Source organism: Nicotiana tomentosiformis, chromosome 1 (genome assembly GCF_000390325.3).
Source record: "Nicotiana tomentosiformis chromosome 1, ASM39032v3, whole genome shotgun sequence".
In the NCBI taxonomy this organism is placed as follows: Eukaryota; Viridiplantae; Streptophyta; class Magnoliopsida; order Solanales; family Solanaceae; genus Nicotiana; species Nicotiana tomentosiformis.
The window spans coordinates 65,378,474-65,390,250 of NC_090812.1; the positions used below are offsets into that span (position 1 = coordinate 65,378,474).

Genomic DNA, 11,777 nt, shown 5'->3' on the forward strand with positions numbered 1-11,777 from the left:
TTTAATATAATATAGATATTTCTAGCTAATATAGAAGAAAATCTATGAGTAGATTTATATATATATATATATATATTAGATTTGTCTAAGATCTATTTAGATTATGTATAAGATTCATTAAACTATTTCCATTAATTATGTTTTTATTTATAATTTGTAATTTATAATTATTGGTGTATACTACCCTCCTTTTAATAGAATATAGATTTCTAATTATTAATATTATCCTAAAGTTGCCAAGTGGCTTCATTTTAGCTTGCCATTTGGCTTAACCACGATGCATACTACCCTCTTTTAATATAATAAGATATAGAAGATATAGATTTTGTATCATCTCCTATATTTTTTGCACGTTGTATTGTGTTATGTATAATAATTACTAAGTTATTGAAGCATACGACTTCTAATCTACTTAAGGTCGGAAGAACATAACTTTTAACAAGATTTAATATAAAAAAAAAATATACATCATATACCTTTATTTTATTTTTTCCCCTAATTCAGGCTCTATTTGAATTAAAGTTTGTTATCTTAATTCAAAATCCACCTTTATCGCCACAAGAAAAAAGGAAGTAAATCATCAAAAGTCACTGCTTTTGATCGTTTCACTCCAACGGTCAAAACAAGGCAGCATTCAAATACCAAAACCCCTATTCCGAAAGTTCAAAAGTAGCCGTTACAAAAGATTTACAGCATCTTCATAGAATCAAACACCCACAAGATATCCTCTCTAAAAAAATTCACTTTCCTTTCTCAATTCACTACCCTATTTCATTTCCTTATCTATTTTCTGCAAACGATTCTCTTACCTTTCTTGGTATAGTCCATCAATGGCGGGTTCTTCTAACAGATCTCCTTCTCCACTTTCTGCAAAACCCATTCCTCCTCATCCAAGAACCTCTGAAAACACCAATTCTACAGCAAGGAGAAGTTTTAACGGCAACCCTTTTTCACGACCTTCAGTTCTTTCAACCCACAGAGGATTCAACCCCGTTACACCTGCCAATAGCCCTGCTGGTAATTTCTCCTTCCTCCACTTCAATTTCTTTATTTGAAATGTCAATAATATGTTGCAATATTTCTTGATTTGATTAATCACTTTGCTGTATTTTTCTTGTTTTTTGTTGTTGTTGTTGTTGTAGATTCTGCTAAAAGGGTGTCTAATTTAGGGAAAGAAGGGGGTTTTGAAGAGAAAGAGAATGAGTTGAAATCAGCGAAACTGAGGTCACCGGCGGCAAAGGGTTCAAAGAATTTTATGTCTCCAACAATTTCAGCCTCTTCCAAGATTGCTTCATCCCCTAAAAAGAAAATCTTGGTGGAAAGAAATGACCCTCTTAGAACTTCAATTTCCTTATCTGACGGTAAAGCTACATTTTTTAATGCATCTTCCGAAAATTATGATGTGGGTTTTGAACAGAGCAACAGTACTGTAAAATCTATGAAAAAAACTGAAATTTTATTGGACCCTAAGGAGGAGAACGTTCTTGTTGAAGAACAAGGTCTACCTCCAGTTAACAAAATCCCTAAAAAGGTAACATTTTTGGAAGTACCTTTACCCTCTGAATTCATTTCTGATACTGTAACCATGGATTCTGATATTTGCAATGATGAGCCAATACTGGTTTCTACTTTAATAGCCCCACTTGATGCTGATCCCTCTCTACCTCCATATGACCCTAAAACCAATTACCTCTCCCCCAGGCCTCAGTTTCTTCACTACAAACCCAACCCAAGAATTGAGGTTTTACTCAATAAGGAAAAAGGATTGGATGTAGTAGGAGGAGCAAAGAGTCTAGATGACAGCTTCTTGTCTGAGTTATTACTGTCTGATAACATTTCAGACACAGAGGACAGTGAAAGTTCTCAAACTGCTGAAGAATCGCCGAAAGAATCTGATGGTTCTTCTTCAGAAGAGATGTTACTTGAAGCAGCAGTTGATCAAAAAGAGGAAGAGGAACCTAAAATTCCTGAACCTGCTTCTCAAACTGCTGAAGAATCGCCGAAAGAATCTGATGGTTCTTCTTCAGAAGAGATGTTACTTGAAGCAGCAGTTGATCAAGAAGAGGAAGAGGAACCCAAAATTCCTGAACCTGCTGCTGAGGAAATTGCAGAAGCAAAAATGAGAACAAAGCCAAGATCTTCAGTAATATCAAAGTTTTTTTCTCTGCTGTTGGTACTATTGATTGCTTTAGTATTGATCTCAGTTACTGATTCTCCCTTACTTACTACTACTCCTGGGTCCATAGACTTAAGATTTTCTAATCTGAGTATTCCATCAGACATTCCAGTGTTGGTGAAGGCTAATAGTTACTTTAAGCAATTCTCTGGTGAAGCCATTTCTTACTTCTCAAAGTTGATTTATGACCTTGGTAGCATTCCATCAGATATTCCAGTGCATCCTTTAAAATTCATGAACTTGACTGATGTACAAGATAGTAGCATAGATTACTGGTATTTGAAAGGGAGTACTGGTTCGGTGGAGTTGGATAAAGGGTTTGAACTTGCTGAATTGGATGAGGATGAAGAGTCTGAAACTGAGCCCAAAGAGGAAGAAGTTCAAAAGGAAGCTGATTTTGATGATGATGGCAATGAAGAGGAAGTTGAAGGAGCCCATAAGTTGGAGATTGGAGAAGCTTCAGCAATTAAATTAGATGAGGAAAATGAGGCTGATAGCTCAGAAAATGATCAAGAACAAGGACAACATGACTTGGATACCGAAGAAGTTTCTGTTGTCCTAGTAGCTGAGGGGAATGAGTCTATTAGTTCAGAAAGGGATCTAGACCAAGGGGAGCATGAGTTGGCTGAAACCGAATCTTTCAATGTTGATAATGATGCCAGTTCTGATGTTGTAGTTGAGTCAGTGAACGACAACCCTGAAAGCTTAGTGAAAGATGATTCTTCTGTTGAAACGGTGCACTCTCCAATTGATGATAGACTTGGAGACAATGTTGGAGCATATCAGATCCTTGGGATTTCCTCAGTTATCCTTTCTGTGCTAGCTGCTATAGTTATCTATTTGAAGACGAAAAACGATAAGACTCTGCAGTCAGTAGTCTATTCTGATCATATTGTCAAAGAGAAACATTCCTCTCAAAACTGGCCAACGGAGGTTGACGTCATGGGAGAGTCTTGTCCCTCAGAAATGAGCAGCTTTCAGATAAGTTCATCTTATAGTAAGAAATATCCCAAATCAGCAAATGATGAAGCTCAAAGCATGGAGAAGAAACCAAGAAAGAGTAATAGGAGAGAGTCATTGGCTGCGTCTGAGTATTCGTTGGGTTCACCTTCTTATGGAAGTTTCACTACTTATGAGAGGATTCCTATCAAGCATGTGAGTACTGACTAGTACATTACCTACCAAATCTATTTTTTTCTGTACTACTTTGAACACTTTCTGATTTTTTCATTGTGAAATTTTAGGCAAGTGTAGGGGAAGAAGTCATCACCCCTGTAAGGCGCTCAAGCAGAATTAGAAGCCATGTCACCCCTCCTTGATTCTGAAGATGGTTGCGTGTGTGCTAGAGCAGAAACCAGAGAAGTCACGTCACTTATGCATGTCACTGAAGGAAATTGTTTTTTTGGCTTCTCAGCAAGTCAATCCTAGGCATAGTCATTCCTTAACTATACCTTATGACTTAACTGAAGTGATTCAAGTGTGGTTTTTAGGATTTTAATGTTTAGTTAGCTGATGTTTTTTATCTTGTTAGCGGAACTTTCTACATGCTGCCTCAGTCAGTTGAAGTTTCTTTTATTAGTTGAGGATTTCCTGTAGCTTGTGCATAGATAGCGCTTTGTTTGACCTTGCTTCTATAAATTTTAGGATGATCTGATTGTTGGCTTCATTTCTTGAATGTTATTCATTGGAGTAACTTCTTACACATCGTTTGCCGTTGCTTCATCTTTTACTCTTCCTTTCTTCGCTCAACCTTTTGGTGGTACATTGATTTACCTTTAAAATCTGAAGTTTTGTGAAAATATGCATCTCTTGGCTTAGTTTTAAAATTAATTTGCAAGACATAGCAGCATTTTGTTGATAATAGAATGAATCATTTTAGCTAAACTCTGCTGAATGTTCCGTACATAGATTGAGTTTGCTGCTAAAACTGCAAGCTGTACTGAACAATACACTTGCAATTCAAGTCATAGCTCCAGCCTCTCAATCACACAATGTCTCGCGTATAGTCGAGGAAAAGAAACCATGCTAAAGTTCTAAAACTAGCCATTGGCCTTAACATTCCTTTGAATAAATTATACTGTCAATTGCAGAACATGTAGTCATCTTACTGCCAATTGATAGTACATCATGGGCCTTTATGTCACGACCCGAAATTCCCACATTCGGAACCGTGATGGCGCCTAACATTTCACTTGCTAGGCAAGCCAATGTTAGAATATAATTAGTCATTTTAACAAAATTTTAAATTAATTAATACCAAGGAAACAAATGCGGAAATAATGTCTGAAATAATCCATAATAATCGCGATATCTAATTACCATCCCAAAACTTGAGTCACAAGTGCACGAGCTTCTAGAATGATACAAATAAGGTCTAAACAAAATAAAGCTGTCTGAAAGCAAGCACACAACTAAAGTAAAGTAGACGAGGACTTCAGAACTGCGGACGTTGTGCAGTTATACCTCAAGTCTCCTCTGAGTAGCTCTAATCCGAGCAAATCTATGGTACGCCACTAGGACCAACTCCGAAATCTGCACAAGAAGTTCAGAGTGTAGTATCAGTACAACCGACCCCATGTACTGGTAAGTGCCGAGCCTAACCTCGACGAATTAGTGACGAGGCTAAGGCGGGTCACTTACATTTAACTTGTAGTAATAACAACAATAATAATAACGGGAATATTAGTAAGACCAGTAAATAATATTAATAATTGAAATCAACTCAGCAATCACAATCCCTCAACTTGTTTCTATTGCGGCGGGCAACCCGTTCCCCTAATATAACTTTTAAATAATTCTGTTTCTCACCAAATTCGACAAACAAGTCAAATGACATAACGGACCTATGAAAATTTTAAGAACTCGAATCCGACACCGATATCAATAAAAGTCAATTTGTAGTCAAACTTTGAAATCTTTAAGCCTTTAGGTTTCTAGTTTTTGCCAACTGGCGATAATTCAAGCTAGGAACCTCCAAATTAAATTCCGGGCATACGCCCAAGTCCCAAATAACGATACGGACTTACCGGAACTATCAAAACACTGATCTGAGTCTGTTTGTTCAAAATGTTGACCAAAGTCAACTCAATTGGGTTTTAAGGCTCTATTTCACATTTTAATCAATTTTTCATATAAAAACTTTCCGAAAAATTATACGGACTGCGCATGCAAGTCGAGGAATGATAAACAGTGCTTTTTCGAGGTCTTAGAATACATAATTAATTATTAAATTTAAAGATGACCTTTTGGGTCATCACATTCTCCACCTCTAAAACAAACGTTCGTCCTCGAACGGAATTAGAAAAGTACCTGAGTTGGTGAAAAGGTGTGGATATTCACTCTGCATGTCCAACTCGGACTCCCAGGTAGATGCTTCTACTGGCTAACCTCTCCATTATACCCGAACTGAAGGATAACTCTTAGACCTCAACTGTCGGACCTGCCGGGCTAGAATAGCTATTGGCTCCTCTTCATAAGTCAAATCTTTGTCCAATTGGACTAAGCTGAAATCTAACACATGGGGCGGATCACCATGATATTTTCGGAGCATAGACACATGGAACACCGGATGAACCGCTGATAAACTAGGTGGTAGTGCAAGCATGTAGGCTACTTCACCCACCCTTTCAAGAATTTCATAGGGTCCAATATACCTAGGGCTCAACTTGTCCTTCTTTCCGAACCTCATTACACCTTTCATAGGTGAAACCCGGAGCAATATTCTTTCTCCAACCATGAAAGCAATATTACGAACCTTACGGTCGGCATAACTCTTTTGCCTAGACTGAGATGTGCGAAGTCGATCCTAAATAACTTTGACTTTATCCAAGGCATCCTGTACCAAATTGGTACCCAACAACCGAGCCTCTCCCAATTTAAACCAACCAACTGGCGAACGACATCACCTTCCGTATAATGCCTCATATGGAGCCATCTGAATGCTTGACTGGTAGTTATTATTATAAGCAAACTCCACAAGTGGCAAGAACTGAGCCCAAGAACCTCCAAAGTCTATAACACAAGCGCGAAACATATCTTCCAATATCTGAATAGTGCGCTCTGACAGTCCGTCTGTCTGTGGATGAAATGTTGTACTCAACTCAACCCGCGTGCTTAATTCACATTGTACAACCCTCCAGAAGTGTGAGGTAAACTGCGTACCTCGATCTGAAATAATAGACACAGGCACACCGTGAAGGCGGAGAATCTCACGAATGTAAATTTCAGCTAACAGCTATGAAGAATAGGTAACTGCCACTGGAATGAAATGTGCTAACTTGGTCAACCTGTCCACAATGACCCAAAGTGCGTCGAATTTTCTCTAAGTCCATGGAAGCCCAACAACAAAATCCATAGTGATACGCTCCCACTTCCACTCAGGAATTTCTAACTTCTGAAGCAAACCACCAAGTCTCTCATGCTCGTACTTAACTTGTTGACAATTCAAACACCGAGCTACAAATGCAACTATATCCTTCTTCATTCTCCTCCACCAATAATGTTGCCGCAAATTTTGATACATTTTGGCGGCACCTGGATGAATAGAATACCTGGAACTGTGAGCCTCTTCCAGAATTAATTCACGAAGCCCATCCACATTAGGCACACAAACACGACCCTGCATTTGCAGAACTCCATCTTCCCCCACATCAACCTGTTTGGCATCACTGTGTTGTACCGTGTCCCTAAGGACAAGTAAATGAGGATCATCATACTGCCGCTCTCTGATGTGCTCATATAAAGAAGATCGAGCGACGGTGCAAGCTAGAACCCGACTGGATTCCGAAACATCTAACATCACGAATTGATTAGCCAAAGTCTGAACATCTGCAGCTAACGGTCTCTTACCAATAGGAATATACACAAGACTGTCCATACTCACAGCCTTTATACTCAAAGCATCAACCACCACATTAGCCTTTCTGGGGTGATACAAAATAATGATATCATAGTCTTTCAACAACTCCAACTATCTTCTCTGCCTCAAATTGAGATCCTTTTGTTTGAACAGATACTGAAGGCTACGATGATTAGTAAATACCTCACACGAGACACCGTAGAGGTAATGCCTCCAAATCTTCAGCGCGTGAACAATGGTTACCAATTCTAAGTCATGAACAAGATAATTCTTCTCGTGAACTTTCAACTGCCGCGACGCATATGCAATCACCTTTCCATCTTGCATCAATACTGCACCAAGTCCAACGCGAGATGCATCACAATACACCGTATAAGATCTTGAACATGTGGGTAATACCAACACCGGCGTCGTAGTCAAAGCAGTCTTGAGCTTCTGAAAACTCAACTCACACTCGTCTGACCATCTGAATGGGACACCTTTCTGGGTCAGTCTGGTCAATGGGCTTGCTATAGATGAAAACCCCTCCACGAACCAACGATAATAACTTGCCAAACCCAGGAAACTTCGGATCTCTGTAACTGAAGTAGGTCTAGGCTAATTCTGAACATCCTCAATCTTCTTAGGATCAACTTTTATGCTTTTTGCCGATACAACATGCCCCAAAAAAGGCAACTGAGTCTAACCAATTAAAAATTTGGCATATAACTGATTATTTTTCAAAGTCTAGAGCACACTCCGAAGATGATGTTCATGTTCTTCTCGACTGTTGGAGTAAATCAATATATCATCGATGAATAAAACCACAAAAGAATCCAAATAGGGCTTGAACACCCGATTCATCAAATCCATAAATGTTGCTGGGGCATTTGTCAACCCAAATGACATCACTAGGAATTCGCAATGCCCATACCGAGTCTGAAAAGTTATGTTAGGGACATTAGATGACCTAATCTTCAACTGATGGTAACCAGACCTCAAATCGATTTTCAAAAATAACTTGGCACTCTGAAGCTGATCAAATAAGTCATCAATTGTTGGCAGCAGATATTTGTTTTTGATAGCGACCTTGTTCAATTGCCGATAATCTATACATATCCGCATAGAGCCATCTTTCTTCTTTACAAATAGTATTGGTGTATCCCAGGGCGAGACACTGGGTCTAATGAATCCCTGATTAAGCAAGTCTTGTAACTGCTCCTTCAATTCTTTCAACTCCAGCGGGGCCATACGGTATGGTGGAATAGAAATGGGCTGAGTGCCCGGAGCCAAATCAATACAGAAGTCAATATCTCTGTCGGGTGGCATCCCCAGCAAATCTGCAGGAAATACTTCTGGAAATTCACAAACAACTGGTACTGAATCCATAGAAGGAACATCCGCACTGGGATCGTGAATATAAGCCAAATAGGCTAGACACCCTTTCTCGACCATACATCGAGCTTTCATATAAGAAATAACCATGTTGGTAGAATGACCATGAGTTCCTTTCTACTCTAACCGAGGTAACCCCGACATGGCTAGGGTCATTGTCTTGGCATGACAATCCAATATAGCATGATAAGGTGACAACCAATCCATACCAAAGATGACATCAAAATTTACCATATCAAGAAGTAGAAGATCCACACTAGTCTCAAGACTACCAATAGCAACCACACACGAACGATAGACATGATCTACTACAACAGAGTCTCCCACGGTGTAGATACACACACAGAAGCACTCAGAGAATCACAAGGCACAACCAAATATGAAGCAAAATAGGAGGACACATAGGAATAAGTAGATCCTGGATAAAATAGAACTGAAGCATCTCTATGGCAAACTGGAATAATACATGTGATCACAACATCAGATGACTCGGCCTCAAACCTAGCTAGAAAAACATAAAATCGGGGCTGGGCCCCACCACTTTGAACTGTGTCTTTGGGACGACCTCTAACTGGCTAGCCTCCACCTCTAATGGCATGACCTCCACCTCTAGCTGCCTGACCCCTACCTCTAGCTGGCTGAGCAGGCGGTGAAGTAACCGGTGCTGGTATGATGACACGAGAACCCTGCCGAGATCTGTTACTCAACAACCTAGGGCAATATCTCCTGACGTGACCAATGTTCCCATACTCATAACACCCATCCTGATGTCGTGGCTGCTGAAGCTAAAGCTGACCCGAACGGGCCGGATAACCGTTGTAGTGACTCTGGAGTGGTGGTGCACTGATAGGAGCTGAATGTGCACTAAATGTTGCCTGCCCAAAGCAAAGCATAATAGGACCATGACTCCCTAAAGCACCGGGAGATGCCTGAAGTGCTGAATGAAACGATCTAGGAGAATGACCCCTACCAAAATTACCCTGCCTCCAAACGAGGCACCGCTGAAACCACCGAACTGACGAGGCCTCTTATCAGACCTCTGCCCTCTCTCCTGTGCAAGAACCATCTCGATCCTCCTCGCGACATTAGCAACTGCCTGAAAGGAAATCTCACTTCCGGTCTCCTTGGCCATCTAAAGCCTGATAGGGTGAGTGAGTCCCTCAATAAACCTCCTCTCTCTCTCTCTCCCTCAGTAGGTAGTAAAAGGAGAGCATGACGGGCTAAATCCACACAACGGGACTCATACTGAGTAACAGTCATGCTGCCCTGCTGTACACGCTCAAATTGCTTGCGGTAATCCTCTCTTAGTGTGATAGGAAGGAACTTCTCCACAAATAGTTGTGAGAACTGCTCCCAGATAAGTGCAGGCGATCCAACTTGTCTGGTCAATGTATAATCTCTCCACCACTTCATGGCGGAACCCGTCATCTGAAATACATCAAAATCAAGCCCATTGGCCTCAACTATACCCATGTTTCGCAGCACCTCATGGCAGCAATCAAGATAATCTTGTGGGTCCTCATAAGGTGTACCATTGAAGTGAACTGCAAAGAGCTTAGTAAACTTATCCAGTCTCAATAAGGCCTTAAAAGACATGGCAGGCCTATCACCGGTCTATGCCGCAACAACTACTGAACTACCCCAATTGGCGGGGCTGTGAGAGCCTGATTCTAGGGAGCCATCTGCTCTGGTGCGGGAGTAGTGGGAGTTTGTGCTCCTCCCCCAGCCTGTGAGACGGCTGGTGCCACTGGAAATGTACCATTCTGGGCCATGCCCTCCATAAGACTTACCAAATGGACTAGAGTGTCCAGAAGCACTAGAGTAGCTATAAATCCTTCAGGGACCTAAATTGGTCCAACTGGTACAGTTTGAACTGGAACTTCCTCCTGAAGTTCCGCCTAAGGTTCTACAACAGGTGCGGCTGCTCGAGCTCTAGACTGAGCCCTACCTCTACCTCGGCCTCTAGCACGACATTGGCCTCGACCTCTACCACTGGCCATAGTTGCCACCGGGGGCTCTAGTCCCTGTCTGTCGGTAGATGTATTACGTGTTCTCACCATCTGCGAGAGAATAAGAATATAATAGTTCAATTATCGATGATAGAATAAGATCGCACGACAGAATAAGAAAGAAGTTTGTCATGCCCCAAAACCGAGGAGCGTGACCGGCGCTTAACCGAGTGAACCCGGCCGAGCAAGCATGTTAGATTCCTTCTACCCAAACTCATTCATGGATAAAGAGAATATATGTTTTCCTTAATTAAACAATAAAGTGGTCATGTCTGCAATTACCAATTTTTTTCCATAAGTTTCATCATTTTTAAAGTCTCAAATGGACAAGTAATACAACCACAACATAACATAGTTTGTCTTTCCCAGCACCAATACACAACCCACACTATATCTATGGAGCCTCTATAGATAAGGAAAAGTATAATGATAATGTCGGCAACAAGGCCCCGGCTATACCTCAAACAGAATACACAATGTACAAAATATTTATGACCCCGGGATGAAGTGGGTCTCACCAAATCAGCTGGGAAAAAGATGTATTTCTATCACTGATCAATATCTCCTACTGTGGAACCACCTGCATCCATTTAAAGATGCAGCGCCCCCGGCAAAAGGGACGTTAGTACCGTCGAATAGCACTAGTATGTATAACTAAAAACCCTCTCAATAGAATGACAAATAATACAAACAAGATTATTATAATATCAATGAAAGCACTAATCAATATCAAACCTCAATTTACGATCAAGACAGTGTTCAAATTAATTTCCATATCTCATATTGGGAGGTTTTTAGTATCGATATACCATTGTTCACAATACTATTATTCACAATACCAGTACCACCATATTATCAGTACGGAGTCCGATCACGACCCGATCAGCTAGGCTATCTCATTAGAGACATCAACCACAATTACTCTCAATATCAATACCACCGTCTTTAACACGGAGTCCGATCACAACCCAATCGGCTAGGCTATCCATTAGAGACATCGACCACAATCACAATTTCAAATATAATTTCCAGCACAATCACCACCATGTGTGCGGCATGGTGTCCGATCACGACCCGACCGGCTAGGCTGTCTTATTCAAGACATCAACCTTTTTATATCAATCATCACATTTCATATTACTTTCATATATTTTCATTTCATTGGCACTAATGGCCATAATTATAAGATCAATCTTGGCACGTTGGCCATATTCAGTATTTCATGCTCACCCTTTTCAATTTCGGATATCATCATCATCAATAACAACAAATACAATTCAAATCAAAGTGTGTAGTACACATGTGAGCAGTTTAAAGTCTAAAGCACATGGAGATATTTCACAAAATTTGGCATAATAGC

General features: G+C 40.4%; 1 protein-coding gene across 1 annotated transcript; it reads left to right on the plus strand.

The window, feature by feature from the left end:
- Positions 1 to 653: 653 nt before the first annotated feature.
- Positions 654 to 3,878, plus strand: LOC104118001 (uncharacterized). The gene is made up of 3 exons (XM_009629160.4): positions 654 to 1,017; positions 1,143 to 3,331; positions 3,421 to 3,878. Exons 1-3 carry the CDS (start codon positions 831 to 833, stop codon positions 3,493 to 3,495), a joined length of 2,451 nt encoding a protein of 816 aa, XP_009627455.2. The 5' UTR covers positions 654 to 830; the 3' UTR covers positions 3,496 to 3,878.
- The last annotated feature ends 7,899 nt before the right edge of the window (positions 3,879 to 11,777 follow it).

Bases quoted from the DNA above. Each gene is read 5' to 3' on its own strand.
- LOC104118001 (XM_009629160.4), top strand. From the start codon at position 831: ATGGCGGGTTCTTCTAACAGATCTCCTTCTCCACTTTCTGCAAAACCC. The intron at 1,018-1,142 runs GTAATTTCTCCT...TTGTTGTTGTAG, and splicing joins ACCTGCCAATAGCCCTGCTG to ATTCTGCTAAAAGGGTGTCT. The intron at 3,332-3,420 runs GTGAGTACTGAC...GTGAAATTTTAG, and splicing joins AGAGGATTCCTATCAAGCAT to GCAAGTGTAGGGGAAGAAGT.